Source organism: Delphinus delphis, chromosome 19 (genome assembly GCF_949987515.2).
Source record: "Delphinus delphis chromosome 19, mDelDel1.2, whole genome shotgun sequence".
In the NCBI taxonomy this organism is placed as follows: domain Eukaryota; kingdom Metazoa; phylum Chordata; class Mammalia; order Artiodactyla; family Delphinidae; genus Delphinus; species Delphinus delphis.
The window spans coordinates 43,622,930-43,644,923 of NC_082701.1; the positions used below are offsets into that span (position 1 = coordinate 43,622,930).

General features: G+C 38.3%; 1 protein-coding gene across 1 annotated transcript in view; it reads left to right on the top strand.

The window, feature by feature from the left end:
• The window catches only part of NLK (nemo like kinase), a 145,894-nt gene extending 130,574 nt beyond the window's left edge, over window positions 1-15,320 (top strand). The window contains exons 7-11 of the mRNA XM_059997208.1: window positions 190-291; window positions 5,822-5,908; window positions 11,050-11,248; window positions 12,169-12,262; window positions 14,301-15,320. Of these exons, the coding sequence (XP_059853191.1) occupies window positions 190-291; window positions 5,822-5,908; window positions 11,050-11,248; window positions 12,169-12,262; window positions 14,301-14,355 (537 nt within the window). The 3' untranslated portion in view covers window positions 14,356-15,320. The remainder of the gene's footprint in view (window positions 1-189; window positions 292-5,821; window positions 5,909-11,049; window positions 11,249-12,168; window positions 12,263-14,300) is intronic.
• The last annotated feature ends 6,674 nt before the right edge of the window (window positions 15,321-21,994 follow it).

The window sequence follows — 21,994 nt, forward strand, 5'->3', positions numbered from 1 at the left end:
GTTTGTTTGTTTGTTTGTTTTTAAAAAGGCCAGAAGGTGAAAGTAGAGGCTCCTACCAGTTAATCTGGAAGTTGCCTTAATATTTTTTTCCCCCAAATTTGGTCCTCATCTCTAACGCTGTGATTTAAGAGTAATGAAATGTTGTTTCCATGAGCTTACTGTCCATCTGTACTTCATGTTTCCTCGTAGTTGGATTTGATCACAGATCTCTTGGGCACACCATCACTGGAAGCAATGAGGACAGCTTGTGAAGGTGCTAAGGCACACATACTCAGGGGTCCTCATAAACAGGTAAGAGGAGAGAAGGGCTCTGTATTTGGTAACCATCTGTTTGGGCAGAGTTTTCTTCCAACAGAATAATGAAATGAGAATTTTTAAACAAAAGCATTACTTGTAGGTTTTATTAATTTTTTTATGTCATGGCCATAAGTAAGAAAATGTTAAAGTATTTGTCAAACCCAATAGAATATAGTAATTCCCAATGCTATAGGAAAAAGTAAATATTTTTGTAGCACCTTTGCTAATAAATGACCCCTGGCTTTTGTCTCCTGGTTTTTGATGTGTCCGGGAAAAGTTACTGGGGGTGGAGCTTTGACCTCAGTACCATAACCTAGTGCATGTATACTCAAGATATACTTTCCACATACTGAGCCGAAATACCTGGTATCTCTTATTCCAGCCAGGAATGTGAAGCTGTTTCTATTGCACTCTTGCCACTAACACAGAATCAGATGTGAATGTTGTTAGAAAAGAAGTATGAAGAGAGATTGCCAGATTTGCACTGATCAATATTACTTGCAACCAGCCAAGTCACTGCTGAGAAAGACAAGATGGTTATTATCTCCACCCTGTCGATTTAGCAGCATTTTTTAGAAGCACTTTCCTAATCTCCTTTGGACAAAACAGCTTAATGATGTGAAGAGTGAGTAAGGGGAATACTTTTCCTAGGAACAACAAACCGAAACAGAAGAGAGAAGGCTTGAACAGGAAGACTCGGCAACTAATTTTCCTGGGCTTTGCCTTGCTTTCTTTTAAACTGGGCATTTAGATGATCTGATTGATCGTTAGAAGATCTGGTTGATCTAATTGATAGACCAAATGACAGACTGAGTTTGACAGTCCTCTCAATTACCTGCCAGACATTTGGTCAAGGCCTTACCTTTCCCTTGTGGTTCCCTCTCTGTGATTCTAGTGACTCCAGAGCTTCCATTTTGACAGGCAAAAAGGGCAATGGGTAAAGTGTGTTATCTTCTAAAGCCAGCCTGAACTAGTAAATGTAGATTTACTACTAGAGATGTAGGTGCTGGTATTTTAAATAGCCCCCTGCTGGTTACATCCTTCTGTTGCATTTAGTTTAGAAGTATAGAATCATTTGGGCCCTAACTCCCTTAGAAGAGCACAGTAAGTCTTAACGTAGAGGAAGGTTCTATATAAATAGAAAGAACTAACAAGATCTGTTATGTTCAGTTTACTGGCCAGTATCAGGAATATTAAACTAATTTATCAATACCTGGCGCATATACCTTCAAAGCAATTTTTTAAAATTTTGTATATATGCAAGTAATATGTGAGTACATGTAAAATAAAAATTTTACAGAGAGTTAGTCATCCATAGCTACCCCCACGCCATCCTAGTCTCTTCTGGATTAATTTTAGAATATCTTTCCAGACATATTTTTCTATGCATTTATTTACATAATTTGTACAAACAGAAATATGTACTATTATTTGTTGGGACTTTTTAAAAAATATACGTATACAGGAGAACCTTATTGGCTATCTTCTTAAAGTCACAGATTACTGCCTCAAATTAATATACTTGTGTTGGTTTATTAATATACATATTTGCATGTGGCATCAGTCAGGACTCTTTCCACTGAGACAGTTAAAACTGACTTAAGCAAAAAAGGGAACTTACTGGCTCATATAACTGAAAAGTCTTGAGCTACCACTGACTTCAGGCTCTGCTGGATTCAGGTAGTCAAGTGATATTTCATGCCAGGAATCTGACTCTTCTGTTCTGTTTTCCTATGTGGTGGCTTCATTTTCAGACAGGCTTTCCCCCATGTGTTTGCAAAAATGGAACCAGTAGTCTAGCCCTGCGTTCTATTAGCATATCAATCCTCAGGAAAGAGCTTTCCCAAATAGGTCCATAAAAATATTTGGAAGGTCTCTGATTCCATTAGGAGTGTATTTGGTTATGAGTAATAGAAAACCTTGCTTACAGTGGTTTAAAGAAATAGAAGTTTATTTTTTTCCTCATGTCATGAAGTCTCAGAGGTAGGCAGTCTGGTGATGGCATAGCAGCTCAATTATGTCATAGAGGATTTAATTTTTTTCTTTCTCTCTGCTTTTGCCATCTTTAGAATATTGACTTCATAGTCTCTTGCCTATTGCCTCATGGTCACAAAATGACTGTAGCTTGTCCAGAAATCATCCATATTCAAAGGGAAAAAATGGAGGAAAGAGGGAGCGCTAGCACTATCTGTTCCTTTTATCAGGAAAGCAAAAGTTTTCCCAGAAGCCTGCCTAGCAAACCTTTGCTTATATGTCATTGTCCAGAACTATGTGATATGTGGCCTCCGAGATGGCAAGAGAAGCTAAAAAAAAAAATGGGTCTTTTCTATCCCAGTTAATAAAGGTAGATAAGGATAAAAGGATTGGAGGTGTGTGTTAGCTTATCCATTCCATTGTATGTTCCTGACCTGTATTAACTGTGTGCCCATCCTGGAACCAGTCGTGGTGCTCAGGGGAATATACCATATGATCGGCCAGGCCTGGGTCAAGTGCCCATCCTTGGAGTTCAGAGATTGAAATCAAGCCCAGCCAAACCACTTGATCTGAGAGTGAAAAAGGGAGTGGTTCCCTTAAAGTCAGGAAACGGGGGGCAGACAAGAACACTATATGGCATTTTTAACTTACTGTCTCTTTTCCACAACTCAAAATCTTAGCTGCCATGGCCCAGGGACCTATTAAGGGCAGATACTTGTTGAGGCACCGCCGTTTTGGTAGGATTGAACAGCCCTTAGTCCCTTAGTTCATCTTAACAGCGCTTAGTCCCTTTGTTCATCTCTTACAAGGTTTAGATCTTCATCATTCCTCAGATTGTTCTCAGCTAATTGTGTCAGAAATAGGTAAAGTATTTTCACTGAGGTGAAAATGGTCCTGTCCCCTGACAGGGACCTTATCTTACAGTTAAGAGACTCAGAGTATGGTAGAGAGTTCATTCAATTCAAACTTCTTATGTTTCAATTGGGGGTTTCTTTTATATAATCCCAAGAATGCTTACTAGAGTGCACTGTGCATGGTGCAACTCAACGCTGCTGACTGAGGAGCTCAGCTTCTCTGCTGCCGGGTGAAGACTGTCAGCAATATCTAACAGGCCCTGTGCAGCCTGGCCGGTGCTGCCGGGGTGACCACACCCTGCAGTTGGCTCACGATGACTGCGGCATATACCATCTAGGGCCTCTTGCCCGGGCATAATGGCTGGTAAATTAGAGGGGAAGAAAATGGAATTAGAAATGCAGCATTTCTAGTATTGCATCTTTCCTGTGGAGCCAATGCTAAATTATTAACAGGTGTCATTCTAGAGAGGTACTGGCATGACTGAACTGACTGTTTTTCTCTGTCCCTCTTTTTAACTTGCATATATAATATAAACACAGGAAAGGAGAAAGCATATCAGATGACTGTTTAGGCTGAAATGAAACTTAGGCTTATTTTTAGTGTATTTGTTGGGGTATACTTCTGTAAAGAAAGATAATATTGGGGGGGTGGATTTTAAAAATTTCAGGTAGCCTTAAACATCCACTCTTGATTTTCACAAGCTCCCCATCCCATACCCAGTTGTCCTTGAGTCGTAAATTTTGCCTTCTAATTTGTCTTATATCCTCTATTCAGTGGCCTCTGGAACTGTTTGTTTATGTGTTTTCCTTGCCCACAGAGAGGTGTTATTCATCTTTGTTGTCCCAGCACCTAGCTCAGGGTCTGGCACTTGGTGGATGTTAGATGATCAGCAGTGGTGGTGGTAGGTAAGCAGGTCTGTACTTGTGCAGTCTAATGGATGAGAAAGCTAAGGTTCAAGGGACTTATCTGAGTCTAGTGATGGCAGAGTTAGAATTTGAAGCCGCGTCTTCTAGTACTCATTCTAGTGTTCCCTTCCCTATAACCTGCCTGCACCACAAAAATGGGATGAGGGGTAGATTCACTTTGAGAGTGGAAAGAAAAGAATTGCTTATGGAGAGACATTTTGGTCAGTAAAAACTGACTGGAATTTGGCTGCCATCCTGCACAAGCCAGTGAAAAAAAGCACAGCTATTCACAGTCAAACCAAGAATCGGAATCTTTTAAGAATATCAAATTACTTCATTTTACACAATAAAAAAGTTCTTATGGAAAATATATGTAAATTGTAAGTTAAAACCTCTCCCCACGCTCTCCACAATCCCCCCCTCCTTTATCTTGACTAATACAAATAATTTCAGAGCTGTCATAGATTTACATATTTTTAGCAGGAAAACATGTAAATGCATCAAGGAGTAGTAAATTGGTCTACAAATATATATGTATGGATTTTAGGGGTTTTTGTTTTTGGTTGCACCCCACAGCACGTGGGATCTTAATTCCCCAACCAGGGATCGAACCTGTGCCCCCTGCAGTGGAAGTGTGGAATCCTAACCACTGGACTGCCAGGAAATTCCCATCTACAAATATTTAAATGCCAACTATATATGGGTTCTGTGCACATAATGCTTTTTACCTGTAGTAATCCTATCAAGTGTCATGCAATTTTAGAACTAAAGTAAACTTCAGTGATCATTTAGTCCAACCTCCTCATTTTATACTTAAGGATACTGAGATTCAGGATGTTGATTTATCTAATTAGTTAGTAAACTAGAACCCCCATCTCATCTCCTGTTACTCTTGATCCTGAAGAAAACATCTGTATGGTGAATAATTACCTCCTGATGATTCTGAGGTGTCTTGTTGTTCTTGTAGAATTTTCCTCTACGGCTTAACTGAGGGCAGGAGGCAGATATGTAAAATACTTGATGTTAGTGGTTATCATAGTAGGATTCTAGGCCCGTGATTGAGATATAAGGAGACCTTTTAATGTTACTTGCGTGAGAGACAGTGCAGTGATGCCATTCACCTGCTCCATCCCCTGACCCTCCAAGCAGCGAAATAAAAGCTTTATAAGCTCTGTGGCTTCTCAGGTCATTAGAGTCATCTCCCTGCCTCAGTGCAAGAGGGTTAGATATAGGCATGTGGATATGCCTGCCACTTAAAAAAGACAGTTAGTGAGTGAGTAATCAGTGCTAAAGTGGTGTCATCCTTTCTTAGAAGGTTCTGTAAATTCCCGAGTCTCCTAAGGCTCCTTTAGTGTTTTAGCAAGGTAATGTTGCCGTAAGACATAGTTCACATGCCTGCTTTGCGCAGTTTACTTGCATGTAGCCAAGGTTTTAAATCTTCTTTTCTCCCATCCTTGGGCGTGTTTGGTCTTCCCTTCTTGCCAAAGCGTGTATGATATAAGGCTAACAGGAGCTCCGTATTTTCAGGATTAGCTTTCATTTTTCATAGGCTCTTCTGTGCTCTGACCTACAATGGGTAATCATTGCAATATAAAATATGCCACTGAAAGTCAGTGACAGTTGTTGCTTTTGAAGACTGGTTAATGAGGGGAATACTCATTTCCTTTGAGTCGAGACTCATGTGCACTCACCTTTTGAGCTGGGTACTTACCTTGTCATAAATTGGCTGTATTCCATATCTACTTACACAAACACTCACTTGCATACTTGAATTCTTTATTTTTTCACAGCCATCTCTTCCTGTACTTTATACCCTGTCTAGCCAGGCTACACATGAAGCTGTTCATCTCCTTTGCAGGATGTTGGTCTTTGATCCAGTAAGTAGTGTTTGTTTTTATATTTTTTTTAATGAATTAAAAATATGTGTTCTAAGAAAAACATCCTGGCTTTGAATAGATGGGCAATGTAAATAATGACTTTTTTTTTTTTAATAATGACTTTTTAAAAGATAAACTTCAGCCCCCAGTTCCATGTGTATCATGCTCACCCATCACACGGAAGTTTGAGTATTAACACATAAGAGTCTAGGTGAAGAGAGATAAGGAACGGTACCATCCTTATTTATCTCGATATTTGTAAAAGGAGTTTGACACCAATTCGAATTAGGAAAAAAAATTTTTTTAACATTATTTGAAAAACATCTGCCCATTGTATTGCGTAAGGAAATATTTACTCTGGGTTGTTGAAATGGTGGCTTTTCCAAAAGCCATTTCTAGACTTGACTCTTCTGGGGCAAAGTTCAGCTCTTCGTTTATTCATTTGTCCAAAGAATATTCATTATTCGCATCTGTGCCAATAACTGTTGTCAAAGAAGACTAAAAAGCGGAAGCATTTAGGAAAGAAAATTTTACTTGCCGAGAGTACATGGAAGTCACCAAATACAAAATACAACAGATATTTAAAGGGGAAAAATACCCACAAAATTACCAGTTAAGTTTACATTGGTTTGTTCATGATGAGAAAACAGCAACTTTCTCACATGATTGTTAAATCCACAGAAGTCAGAACTATCTTCAGATGTCAGCATAACAAAGATGAGGGATAAAAATGTTTTGTTAGGAAGTCCAGGTTTGTGGGAAACAGGGTTCTGTTATTTGGGGGACCAGAACCGATCAGAGTGATCAAGTTATTTTTATTACATCTCAGGGTGCAAAGTGGATTTTTTGTTTGGTTGATGTTTTTGTTTTCCTTTTGTTTGTTTACTTTGGCATGTGAGTGAGGTACTTAGTGATATGGGAAGCAAGACAAAGTGGCAGTTCTTGTTCCCACAGTCTCTCCTTGGGGTCAAGTTCCTGCCATTAAAGACAGTTTCAGCCACATAATTTGCTGGATGAGCTAGTGGTTTAGTGTCATTAGTTTGATATTTCACAAGTTTATCTGCGTAGCTAACAGGAGATGTTGATTAATACATAGAGACCTTTTGTATGGTTAACAAAACTAGAGGCACATGAACTTCAGGTTTCAGAGGTAATTTCTGTCTGCCCATTAAGGATTTTCTAAAGTCCCTGAGGTTAAATTTACTTTTCTGTGTCAGAAGTATGTTATTTTCTTTATTAGTTCCACTTAGATTAAGAACGAGGAACTGTGTAATTCACCTGTACCAGGTTTTTCCCGCAGTACTTACAGCTGTTGGGTATCCTCTTTCTCTGAGATCCCATGTTTATTTATGATCCTGACCTGCCAGGAGCTCATGGCTGGAACTCTAAGGCTGGAATTTCCTGAACTGTACAGCGGATACCACGCATATTTCCTGGGAGGCCTTTTAGACATCAGTTCTACATGTGAAATGTAGTCCTTATTCCTTAACAGTGGGATTGTCACACCTAATTAAATGAAACCTTTGGTGTGGTCATAGTTACAAATTAGATTTATCTATAAGAAGGAGATATGATTTATCTGGAATTTTTTTCTGACCTATGCTTACTGAATTTAGTTTATGATTGATATTAAGGATTCTTTTTCTAGTTCTGAGGGTTCATTTAGAAATAGATACCTTTTTTTTTTTTTTTTTTTTTTTTTGGTGGTACGCGGGCCTCTCACTGTTGTGGCCCCTCCCGTTGCGGAGCACAGGCTCCGGATGCGCAGGCTCAGCGGCCATGGCTCACAGGCCCAGCCGCTCTGCGGCATGTGGGATCTTCCCGGACCGGGGCACAAACCCGTGTCCCCTGCATCGGCAGGCGGACTCTCAACCACTGCGCCACCAGCGAAGCCCTAGATACCATTTTTAAAGAATGTTTCATTCTGGTTTTAACCTGTTAAATTTGAGGGTTAGTGATACATTAAGAAGAAAGAAATGAGGGTTTTATTACCTCAAAATAGTGATGACATTAAACAAATCTCCAGAGACCGTAATTTATGTAAAGGCAGTAAACAGTTACAAGCAATATTTTTAAAGCACAACAATAATTATTAGGAATTTAGACAATTATTTACTTTTTTCTCGACAAACAAAAAAACACTGTTATCTTGCATACACATCTTCCTATCATCACCCATTCTTTTACGTTCTTTAAAACAATACATATGTACTTTAACCCAAAGGTATTTGCACATCTTTTTTAACTGTTTATTGATGGCTACTCAATACTGTATTAATGAAGAGCCTAGGTATATTAAAATTATGTTGTCCATATATCCAAAGACCATTTATTAACTCAAATTAATGTTAGTAAGGTCTTATTGTTAATTAAGAATTAGGAGATTGAAATTTTAGTTGACTCATTAAGTCTTTATGATTCGTAGCATACAAAAAACTAATTTCTTTTTAGAAACACATTACCTATTATGATTCATCTCATTTAGTTTAACACATAATTTGTAATTCCATAATCTTAGAGTAATATTAGTTTATCTGACCAGCAAAACCAGTAGGAAAAAAAATCAAATTCAGAATGATTAGGCTTTTTATGAGAAAACAAACCTAAAACTTATATAAATGAGAATATTGTATTAGCGTTATTTGTACAGGTGTTTTTAAATTTTTATAACTATTAACTCAGACTGATTTGTCCAAAGAGTCATCTTGTATACAATTATCTTATACAATTATATACCGGATATTAAAACTTCTAAGTTGTTTAAGAGAAATATTTTGCCTACTTTGTAATCTAGTAATCAAGTAATAGTATTATTTTAACTCCCAATTAAAGCTTTTTTTAATCTTTGAGTTATAACTTGAGCAAGCAAAAATTTCTAAAGAGCCAAAATATTTTATTCATAAGGAAGAAGAATGTTTTTACATCTTCCCATTGCTTTTTATGTCTTTAATGTGTTGATACTGTTTCTAAAAGCCAGTTGCAATAGGAGTTTGCTCCATTTGATTTTAAGAGATCTCATAATATGATGTATTAACTCGCCTCAGAAGTATACGAAGTACATCCATTTATATTTGTAAAATGGAAAATTTTATCACTTATTCAGAACTAGAAGAGCCAATTTTGATAAAGTAACAAAATCTAGGATATAAACAAGTGAAGTGTCCATATCTATTACAAATGTTGATTACTTAAACAAGATGTAATTAAGACATAGAGGACATAATTATGCACCATCAATTCCTTCAAAAGAACATCACTATTAAATCTGAGAAATTTTGTGATTTTTTTTTCCTCAATTTAACAGGACAGTTTTTCTTTTCAGTGTTCATACCCCTTAAAAAACGAGTCTCCTTTCTTTAGCCGTGTTTCAGAAGTCCCAAAGAGACCTTAATTTGTTTAGAGAAATGAAAGTTGATCATTGCATGCTAGGGATTTGATTTACTTTTTGTTCAAAGGCTTCTCTTAGGTAAGACACTTTAGAGGACCCCATATTGGTGCACAAGGAACATTCAAACACAGAGCGTGCCATCCATAGTTAGGAAAACACCAAAATCTCTTCAGCTTTGCATCTGAAATTTCAGGAAATACCAGCGTTCCCAGACGAACAAAAAAGACTAACAGTGAAGCCAGATTCCATCTGCTGGTGGCAGCTGACAGGGGCCCAATTTCTGACATCTGCCACCTGACAGAAGTGACTTAATGGTCATATGATAAAATTAAAACCCAGATTCAATCACTGCTGCCACCAGTTTGGACACGATCAGCCATGTTCAGTCAGAAACAGAAATAGACTTGGCCAATAACCAGATTTAGTGGGCAAAAGCCAAAGAGCTCAGTCCCACACGTGAGACTGGCCAGAGATGCTGAGGACTGAGAGGGGCCCAGACCCAGGCAGGGTGTTAGACCTTGATCCCAGTGGAACCTCTGGGAATAGTTGGACTCATTTAGGAAGAAAAGGAAAAGTTTAGTTGCTAAGTGTGCTAGTGAGTCAGACTTCAGAAGGGCTGCATCACCAAATACAAAACATGACAAGTAGCAAAAGGAACAAAACCAGGATTGTGAAGCTTACATTCATCTCTTCATGGTGGATAAACAGCAGCTTTCTCTTGTTATTATCATATCCCAAAAGGTCATGACATGCCTTTTAACATTAGCATAGCAAAAAATCAGAGATAAGGTGTTTTTAGGGAATCCAGGTTTATGGGAAATATTTAACATTTTATTACTTGGGGGACCAGAACCAGTTGCGGTGATCCAGTTATTTTTGGTTTGAGTGCAGATGGTTTTCTCTTTTTTAGTTGTGTTATGTGAAGTGCTGGATCATATTATAAGCAGGGCAAAGTGTCAGTTTGTGTTCTACTCTCTACTATTGAGTCATCCTTAAATCAAAATCCACCTTCTCTCAGTAGTACTTACATACCCACTGAGCTAAAAGGAGGGACAGCTTTTTTCTTTTTTTCATGGAGAAATGAGTTTAAAAGTTTATGGTTTATGTAACCTGAAACTAGTATATTAAGTGTTCTGATCTGAAGCGCCAGAAAACCCCAGGCTGCTGACACTCACCCTGGGCTGGATATCAGAACATGGCATACAGGCCATTCATGAGCTGATGCCTACTCCAGCAGCTTTCAGAGAAGCTTTTGCCCAAGTTGATTTGGTATCTAAGAGGATAAAAGTTTCAAGGAGCTTTGTAAAATTGCCACCATGATCACATCTCTTCTAAATGCTGAGACATATTTAGAAAATATAACTGTTATTTTAAATGTAAATATATCCCTTCCAAAGCATTACATATTTGAATGTCAAGATATTTGTCATTTTGGGCCCTGCATGTATCTGTTTCAAGGTAAGAACTTTCAGGATCTTAGCAGGGTCATTTCTAAGTGCTTTCTAGTAGCGTATGGTGGTTTATCACAGTAGTTTGTTGTCTTACGTCATATACTCCCTCTACTGCTATGTTACCCACCTCCAAATTCAATTACTGTCTTACCCTCACCGTCCGCGATTATCCCTTTACACAGGATATTCCATAAGTTAAGTATAAGCCGTGTAAAGCAGTCACTGTGGCTCGTGAAAGATCCTGTGTGGACAGTCATGTTTATCTGCAGTGTTGATGTGCTGGTCTCTAAATTTGATTTCAGTCCAAAAGAATATCCGCTAAGGATGCCTTAGCCCACCCCTACCTAGATGAAGGGCGACTGCGATATCACACGTGTATGTGTAAATGTTGCTTTTCCACCTCTACTGGAAGAGTTTATACCAGTGACTTTGAGCCCATCACCAATCCCAAGTTTGATGACACTTTTGAGAAGAACCTCAGTTCTGTCCGACAGGTTAAAGGTGAGTTTGCTTTTTTGGCCCTCCGCCAGGTGGGGTGACTGGTAACATTTTCTGTTATGTGGCTGTGTGGAAAGCTGAGCTCTGGATGGAGATCAAAGCTCCTTTATATGTTTGTTTTACAAACTTGCATACAGCTGTTTGTCCGGAGCACATATGCCAAGAAAGCTGTGTGTGTTATAAAAACACTGATTTTATATCCAGGGGAAGGTCCGGCAGAGGGATGAACATTTTGTTCTTGTTTTCAAAGCTGACTTACTTAGTGTGACTCAGTATAGTTAATATGTATTCACTCAGTGTGATTTCATGGAATGATACATATTGGACTTTTTTATATAACATGCAAAGTTTTTAAAAGGATAAACATCCACTGAGGGAATCATTCCTTGGATGATGACAAGAAGGGGATTTCTGATAGTCTGCTCATAAAATTTCCTGACACGATCTCCTACTGGGGGGCCGGGTAAAGACATCCAGAATTCTGAGTGGTTCTAAGTGTCTGCTCCAGGACATTTTAGAAGAGAGTCGTCCCCAAAGTGACCAGCCTGAAACTATGTACCTAAATACCAACTGAGGTTTTTTAAGTGATTTTCAAAAAGGCAATAATTACCAGCAGTTTAGAAGAGTTCATTTATAATGCCAACCCAGTGGAGTCACTCTCAAATTTATAGACCATTTTACACCTTCCACTCATGGGGTTTCCAACCCCCGTAATGGCACTTTGGGGGTTTTGCCTACGTTTAGCAGCACCTGTCATTTTGGTTTCAGAAAAGTTCCACTGGATTCTGCCTGATAGATGACATGTGTGTTTAACTAAACCACTAGGAAATGCCGTTCAGATGCTGACTAGAGTTAACCTGAGAATCCACTGCTCCCAGGCCTGCAGATTGGCGTGGGTTGTATGATATTTGTTTTCTCCACAGAAATTATTCATCAGTTCATTTTGGAACAGCAGAAAGGAAACAGAGTGCCTCTCTGCATCAACCCTCAGTCTGCTGCTTTTAAGAGCTTTATTAGGTAACTATATGGATGTAATTCTGATTTTCTTGTTAGAATTAAAAGGATGCCATTGTGAGTTTCTCATTCAGCATATTTCTGGTTTTATTTAGATTAGATAACATAGATAAAAGGTCCAACAGAAAGTTTCTGTTGTGAGTTCTGGCTTAGTCAAAAGCATGTTAAAAATGGAAGCATTTGTTCTTACACTAGCTCCAGTTCACTGTGGCTGCCTTGGCAGTTCCCCAGATGCCCATTGCTCTGCCTGGTCAAGTACGTGGGGATCTTCCTCTGCCAGCAGCGTGGCAGCCACTGTCCTGGAGTTGCACATGGTCCTCTCAGTTCCCACTGCCATCCCCACCACCTTAATAATAACCGCAAGCAAGAAAATTCTGTTTTATAGGTGGACTGCTGGTGTATCCTGTTTAAAGAGAAACCAAGTCTTACTGGTTATAGAGCTATAAACCTCCTTCGGAACCTAGAAAGCATCATTCTCTTGATCTCTCTTTGTCCTTACCTTCTCCATCTCTTTTTCCCTAACTCCTTGTATCAATCAAGGTCCAGTCAGGAGAAAGAAACCACACCCAGTAATATGAACAGGGAAAATTTAATAACAAGCATTAACTAGGAAAAGATGGTTAACTACTAAAAGGCATGCAAGAGGATTCTGAAGAGTCCGAAGTAGCAAATGCGGAAAGCAAGTACTCCCTCTGGACTGAGGGAGAGTGAACAAGGGAGAAGTTGAGAACTTAGAGGAAGCCCCTCTACCCAAGGCTAATAAGATTTGGACCTCTTTGGAGAGGAGCCACAGGAACACAGCATGATGGTGAAGAAACTTTACAAAAGGGGTGAGCAGAGCTGATCCATCAAAGAGCCTGCTAGGTGGAGAGAAACTTGCCAGAAAGTTTGGGTAGACCAAAGCTGGGCCTTCCAAGGGAAAAAAAAAAAGAGGCCTTGCAATGCCCTTTCAGCGCCCTCTGTTGACAAAGATTATCATTGGGCCTGTGGCGAAGGAAAAAGGTGAACAGGGTCTGGCTCAGGTATCGCAGAGCAGCACGAAGGGAGGCTTTGATCTGAGAGGCCACACGCTTCCTGCCTTCCTGCCTTTCCTTTTTCCCTCTCCTCCTTGCTTGTCTTTCCCTTCCCTTCACTTTCCTTTTAATTGGCCTTGATATAGTGTTGAAGCTGATTGAATTTATTGAACCAAGGTCAAGAATTTTTGTTTATAATTTTTAAAATCAGCTGACTTTCACTCCTTCCATGTATTTTTCTGTAGAAAGAAGGAATTAAGTTGCCTTTTTACTTCCCTGTGGTTTAAAATTACTTTGTTTTAATATTTTTCCCTAAGAGTCAATTAGGTGTTTTAATACCTTTCAGGTGCAAGTTATTCATTATCCTGGGCCCCCAGGAAGCAAAGTGACACACATCCCCCTCAAGTCTATAATCTTCGCAACATTAGACAGACATGTGAAATAACTGATAAAACAGATCTGTGGATAACAAGTGCTAAATGATTATCAATTAAAACTTGATAAAAGAATGCTTATGAGGCTCATTCAAAATAGGTCCCCACTTAAAATCACCTTATTTTGAGAAGCTACTTTTAAATGGATAATTCTGTATCCTTTAAGGTTATCTTCCCGACTGATTTATAGGCATTATTCTTTATAATAGCTACCATTTATATTATGAAGTAGGCACTGTGAAAAACATACATTATCTCATTTATTCATCACAATATCCTATGAGGTGGATAGCATCCCTTTCCAGGAGAGGAAAGATGAAGGAATTTGCTCGGTGTCATACAACTAGTAAATGATGTGTTGCTTTCAAGCCCACTCATTAGCTACTGTACCATATCACCTCACTACAGATACAGATCCTTACATGAACAATTTGGAACAAATGCACCTTTAGAGAAGTGAAAAGAAACAAATAAAAATCCAGGAATGGACTTTACAATTTTTTTTAAAGGAAGGGGGAAAACAGGCAGTAATGAATTGCCCTGTTGCCTTTTGTGGTGCTACAACCGGTTCACCGTGTCTCTCTTCTCTTCCAGTTCCACTGTTGCTCAGCCGTCTGAGATGCCCCCATCTCCTCTGGTGTGGGAGTGACGGTGGAAGATAATGTACTACTGAAGATGTAATGTAGCTTTCCACTGGAGTCTGGGATTTGCAATTCTGGAGGTTAATCATGCTTGTACTGTAATTTTACTAATGAAGTTTTAAATTAACAACCACTACTTGTATGATATGAATAATATTTAGAAATGTTACTAGACTTTTAATCTTGTAAAGTGGTTGTGCTTTTAGAAGAAAAATATTTTACCCAGAGTTGCACATGTTTTATGAATTTAGTGCAGCTGTTATGGCTCACCTCAGAACAAAAGAGAATTGAACCAAATTTGGGAGTTTGGGGTTTTGTGTTTTTTGTTTTGTTTTGTTTTTCTTTTTTAAAATGAAGTGAGATTGTTCACACACACACACACACACACACACACACACACACACACAAGGACAGTCATACATTTTGATATTTGAGCCATTCCTGAAAATTTGGGGTTCTCTAAAACGAAAGAATCTGGAAACCTTGCCTGCGACCAATCATGGAGCCACGTGAGCTGATCGTGGCTGCACCTCGGGAGGGGGGAGGGGGGAGGGGCATGCCACCTAATGATCAAGCCCTATAATTAGCTTCTCATTAGAGCCGTGACGGTGATGTGTGCTGTCTAAAATCCAATGTTGTTGGTAGAGAGAATGAATTTGTGACTAGGAGAGACTAAACTTTTGTTTTCCTTACCCAGTATAAATATATATATATATATTTAATCTATTTTTATTAGAAGTTTTTCTGCTCTTTCTTACATAAAAGAACCCCCAAGCATGCATCTTTCATGTGTGTAAATAATTCATTTCTGGGCTAATTTCAAAAGAATCCCAACATTGCTGTATAGAGAGAGAACTAGCTTGCACATTTTAGGTCTGTGAAATTTTGTGAGACTTTTCCTGCACTGGACAGTAAAAAAAAATAAATAAAAGACAAAAACAAATTAAAAAAAAATTTAAGCCACAAAAAAAAAGGCACATAGGGAATTATGTCAAATGTGTTTGTGTCCTTAGGCAAAGCTGTGGGAGTCTTGAAATGTCACAGTAGTAAATAACTTATTACTTTTTGACAAATTCTTTTTTCTGTTGGAACACTGAATTCTTCTGTGCATATGTATATATGAATACAAATTGAAGGCCTCTACCTCCTGGAGTTATACAACTTGGCTTGTTTACCTCCACATGCTGATGATGACTATTTTTTTTTTTTTTAAGTTCAATGTGGAGACTTGAAACTTGAATGTCCCTTCCAACTTTTATATTAAAAATAAAAAGACAAGAAAATTGAAGATCGTTTTTCACCTGTACAAGGAATACTAATGGATCGTCTTAAAATTGGTCTAGGAAAAACCTTGGTGTGTGTTATGGACAATTAACTGTTAAAGTTATTGTAAGTTATCTGTATTTAGCAGAGTATTTTCATCTTGAGTGATCTGAGCTGAATTTGAAGACTATTAATAAGTTATGTTTGGAAGTTTTAACTTCAATGAAGTAATTATTTGCTGTGAAAGAAACAAACATTGAATTACTAAACAAAGATGGTGCAATATCTTTGTTTTTTTTTTATGAGGCTCCTGAGAATCAACCCAACTGAAGCATTTCAATTCACTTGAATGAGAAACGTGTTTAGTATCAAAAGAGCCCAAGAAGACACTGGTGTGAAAGGTACAATCTCAGAGGTTGGTCAATTACCGTGGCACACTTACTGGTCACTTTGTACAATGTAGATTTGAAGTACAGTGGTGAAAACATTAAATGTGACATTTGAAAAAGAGGTGTCATCTGTTTTATTTCAACTCCTTTCCTTTATTATCTCTTCAGTACAGCTTGTATCCTGAATTTGCAAAGTTTTGAGACATTACCTATTTATATTTCCATTTCAATCTTTGAGGTAATTAGTTGTGGGTTTTTTTTTTAATCTTCTCAGACTTTAGATTGCCAAAAACATATTGGAAACTTAGTTAACTGATGTCAAAGATATTGTGGTTTAAATATATGCAATTTGATTTAGTCTTTCCAGACTTTAGAGTCTAATCCAGTGGTTTTCAAACTTTTTTTAAGCAAAGAATCCTATTTTCATGTGAAATCAATATAATGGAGTCCATTATATTAAACAAAAGTGAGCTGCTCTGGATGCAGCAGACTGCTAAGGGGGCTTGACCCCTCCCTCCTCTTCCTTTCTGCCTCCTGCCCCTGGCATCCCAAAGGTACCTCCAGCTGAAGAAGCCCCAGCTGGGTGGTGTGACTAAGACCTGATACCAAACTGCCTAACTTCAGAATACTTTCCCTGAGACTAGATAAAACAGCATTACTCTTGGGGTTGTAGGTGGTGTGTGTACTTCTCCCTATCTTTTCCTGATTTAGCAAAACGAATGGATTTTTTTTTTTTTCCTGACATGGGAGGAGTTGACTGTTATAACTCATATAAATCAATACGAATACAAGTATTTATTTTATCCAACAAACTTTTGAAAACCTACTAAGTGCAATAATCACTTATATGGAAGCCTTGTTAATATCAATAATGCTTAAGTAAGAAAACGTTTTCATCACGAGAGCGTTAAGAAATAACTGCACGTATAACACTTTGAAACTAAACTTCTTCACAGGTAAGTATTAGAGAAAACTTGCTGACCTGTTCCCACTAGAACCTGCTCACCTAACTAGGGGATTATTTCTTAATTTAAAATTATTGATAATCGCAAAAATGTGGAGTTTTCTACAGCCAGTAATCAGTATGAACAGGTAAGTCAGGGCTGTAAGCAGCTACAATTTGTTTGCCATTTAAGTGTAAGAATCCAGAAGATGGAGATAATCTCTTGAGGTGGCTTATAAGATTTGGAGTTGTTATTTCATTTTTTCTCTATGGTTAAGTCATTTTAAATATTACTCTTATATTAAAATTAAAATACATTAAAGAAGACAATGCATCACTTGCATGGATTTTTAAATTAAGACAGCTTTGGGGGGTGCTGTTTTCTACTGTGTTCTAGTAACGTCTAGGCAGCATGGTAGTAAATAGACACGTTTAGAGTCTTCCCTGCAGTGATTCTCCACCCCTCCTTCCTTAAGTGGTCTTTCTTTGGCTTCTGAAACACACCTGTTTTTCTCTTTTAGGGGCTACAACTCTCCCTTACAGGCTCCTTCCTCTGCTTAAACCTCCCATGTTTGTGTTCTCTGGGCTAGGGATCAATCCTGGGTTTTCATCCAACTCCAAAGCCAAGGGTTCTTGACTTGGCTACTTGGTAGAATCACCTGGAGAACTTTCAGAAATTTCAAGGCCACACCCCAGAATCTCTGGAGGCAAGGTCAGGCATCAGTTTTGTGCTGTGGTTTTGTTTGTTAAGTCCTCCAGCTGATTCCAATGTGCAGCCGAGATCCACTGCTGGACACTCTCCTTGTGACCTCATCTACCCTCATGGCCTCGTTGACTGTAAGAGAATGACCCCAAATCTCTTACCTGTATACCCAGATTTTTCTGCTAGGTGTCTGTTAGAAATTTCTACTTGGGTATCTTACAGGCACCTCAGCCATGTCAAAAATGAAATTAATAATGGTTTTCCCCCGACAATTTTATTATTATTAAATCATTCTCACTTCCCCACTAGCTCTTTTTTTTCCCCTTCCTAGACGAGCAAAATAGTTGAGGTTTAACTATTTCATGAGGAATTGTGGAAGGGAAAGGACTGGGGACAAGGGGAGTAGAGTTGTACACTGAGCCGGGCTCCTCGTATTAGGTTAGGACCAGTGCCAGGGTGGTGCTCCTGGCAGCACAGCACCAGGCTTTTCTTTTTTGGCAGGTGAGATGGAAGAGAATGACTCCAGTTATAGTGCTCTATCTGCTGCGTACGCCTCACCCCTCAACTCTGGGCTTCATCATCCACCCGCTTACATAAGCCCGAAATCAGGGTCCTCCTCACTCCCATCTCAGCTCCAGAATTCATGAACTTTTTCATTCCATTCTTTAATGTACTTTTATCTCAATGTTTTAAATGACACAGCATGAAGGAAAAAACAAAGTAAAAATTTTCCAGTGAATAAGTTAAATGCTATTCAATCTTGTTTTCCGTTTTGGAAATCAGGACTGAATGGAAGAGACTGATACTACTCACTGATTTAACATCCAGTTTTTCCTCTCTCAGGTTTAAAATATTTTAAGAATCAAACACAAGTGATAATATTTTCCCCTGTTCTTGTGACTTTACCAATGAGTGAACAATGCCCAGATACTTGGAAAGAAGTAAATTACAACGTTTTCAGGTTGCTGTTGGTAGAATTTTTAACAAGCGGACCTTCTTGCTAAGAGGTCAGTGTTTATGCAAGGTAGCCGACTTCAGAGGTCTCTGAAACAGCAGTCGGCCTCCTGTCTCAGGGAAATTCTCAAAAGATCTCTAAGTAGTAAAGAAAGCTGGGTTTATTTTTACTTATGTTTTGATAATAATACTAATTTTCACAGCTCATCATCCTTACAGCCAACTATTTTTATCCATTTCTTAATTACAGAAGTTATACCATGTTTTTTTTTAATGGACAGCTTTAGAGTTTTTGAGAACGCCTATCCTTGAGAAGAAAAATCTTATAAACACAATACTGTGAGTTCCTTTTAAAAACTATATTGTGAAAAAATAAAAAATAAAAATAAAAACTATATTGTGGGGCTTCCCTGGTGGCGCAGTGGTTAAGAATCTGCCTGCCAATGCAGGAGACATGGGTTCGAGCCCTGGTCTGGGAAGATCCCACGTGCCACAGAGCAACTAAGCCCATGCACCACAACTACTGAGCCTGCGCTCTAGAGCCCGCGAGCCACAACTACTGAGCCTGCGCTCTAGAGCCCGCGAGCCACAACTACTGAGCCCATGTGCCACAACTACTGAAGCCCGGGTGCCTAGAGCCCGTGCTCCGCAACAAGAGAAGCCCCCGCAGTGAGAAGCCCGCACACCGCACGAAGAGTAGCCCCTGCTCACCGCAACTGGAGAAAGCCCCTGTGCAGCAACAAAGACCCAACACAGCCAAAATAAAAATAAACAACAACAAAAAAAACTAAATTGTGTATGTATTAGTAATACATTCACATGGTACAACCTACAAAAGGATAGTGAAAAGGAAGTCGTTCTCCCTAGAGGTGCAAACCACTGTTTCCAGTTTCTGGGGATCATTCCAGAGATACTCTGCACAATCAAGCTTATATAATTTTATAGGAATGACAGCACACTAGGAACACTCCTGTGTCTTGCCCTCTTCTCTCCACTTGACCAATGTGGAAGGTTGTTCCACGTGAACACAGAGCTAAAGCTTTTAAATTCAGCCACTTCCTTATTACGAAGGCAAACGATGAACGACTTGAATCTATTACCTCTTATCTATGTTTTTATACTTCGGTGTGACATTTTTTTCCACGAAGAAAAGTAATTCAAGGTGGAGCCAACTAACCAGTCTTCCCCCAGGTAAGCCATTGCTCATATCTGTAGTAATACATATTTTCTAAATCATTTTTCAGTTCACTACAATTTTTTTTAAAGACAAGTTATTCAAACCACATTGTTAAAAAACTAACCATTTTTTCCATCCCACTAGACACACTGAAAAAATTCAAGAGGCATTTAGCTATACAAGCTTGCTAACTTTTCCCAGATTCAGATGTGGCCCTGTCTAGTCATTTGTGTACCCTTTTTCATTCTATACTGTTTACCAAAACTCATCATTCAATTATTTTACCAACAAGGGCCTTAAAAGTTAACGTCTTCATATACATCATCATACAGATTGCAAGTAAAGACCAATAGAATGACCAAATCATTAATGTCCATGCTTTTTCATCTATCAAGAAACAGGTTAAGCTGAGTTTTGCAACCAGTTGTGTACATGTATCTTTTTGAGTACAGCAAAAATATTTGAACTCTTACTTCCAGCAATAGGAATGATTAGATATTCTAAAAAACAAACTCTATATGGAAAACAGTATGAAGTTTCCTTAAAAAACTAAAAATAGTTACCATATGATCCAGCAATCCCACTCCTGGGCATATATCCAGAAAAGACGAAAGATCTAATTCAAAAAAATACATGCACCCCAATGTTCACAGCGGCACTATTTACAATAGCCAAGACATGGAAGCCACCTAAGTGTCCATCAACAGATGAATGGATAAAGAAGATGTGGTATATGTATACAACAGAATATTACTCAGCCATAAAAAAGAATGAAATTCCATTTGCAGCAACATGGATAGACCTGCAGATTATCATACAGTGAAGTAAGTCAGAGAAAGACAAATTCATGATATCACTTACATGTGGAATCTAAAAAAAGTACAAATGAACTTATTTACAAAACAACCGGTTCACAAACAGAAAACGGTAAGGGAAATGGTGGGGGAGGGATAAATTGGGAGTATGGGATTAACAGGTGCACACTACCATATATAAAATAGATAAACAAGTGTTTACTGTGTAGCACAGGGAACTATATTCAATATCTTCTAATAAATTAATGGAAGGAAAAATTTAAAGAATATATATATACACATAATGTGTGTGTGTGTGTGTGTATGTTTGTCTGTTACTGCCTCAGCTCCTGGTGGGAAAAAAAGTCCTCCACAAGAATTTTAAAACCACAAGTATGCCCTAACATGCCATTAGACTTCAGACTTATGCTACCATCAAGGCTTAAGAAACTCAAACCAAGGTATTAACTTAAAGTGGCCCTCAGTTGGTAGTGCCCTGGGGTGTCTGGCAAAAGCAAACACAGATGCTCCTTTGAGGGGAATGCATCCTTAACTGGGGCCCCAGAGGATTCTGGTAGATAAAGCCCACCCAAATATGAACTCACAGTCCAAATTACAAAGCACAGGGAGATAAGCCACTATACTAAGAGACAATTACAAAGTAATTACCAAGTACTTCAGATATTGGAAGTATTGGATACAGAATACGAAATGATTATGCTTAAGAATATTTAGAAAAATGAAGGTATCCAAAAGCCAAGCAAGGACTAAAAGTCTTTGAAATATGACCAGGCATATTTGAAAAGTAACCAACTCACACAAATAAAATTTTAAAAAGTCACTGAAAGTAAAAATAAGCAGAACATTGAACACAGCCAAAGAAAAACTAAAACTTGTAAAAACTTACCCAATATACACTGCCTCATATACAGCAGAAATAACACAAATGCACAGAAAATAATAAAATATTGAGACTTGGGGGATAGAGTGAAAAAAATTGAATCTATATAAAATTGGAGTTCCAAAGATAAAAGGATACGAGAGGGGCAATATTAAATAATAGCTGAGCTTTTCTTAGATTTGATCATAGTTAGGAATAGGAATCGTTGAATTTAGGAAGCACAACAAATCATAAGCAGGATAGACAACTTAGTGAAACTGCAGAATGACAAAGAGGAGGTCCTAAATGTAACAGAAAAAATTGCCTAAAAAGAATAACAGTGAAACTTGCCTTCTCAACAGCAAAAACTGAAGCTAGAAGATAACCAAATAATATAGCCAAAGTTCTGATAGAAAATTCACCTAGAATTATAAACTAACATTTAGTGTAAAAACATAAAGATCTTTTGAGAAAACCAATTGTTTACTATCAACAGATCCTCACCAAAGGCAATCCTAAAGGCTATACTTCAAGAAGACAGGAT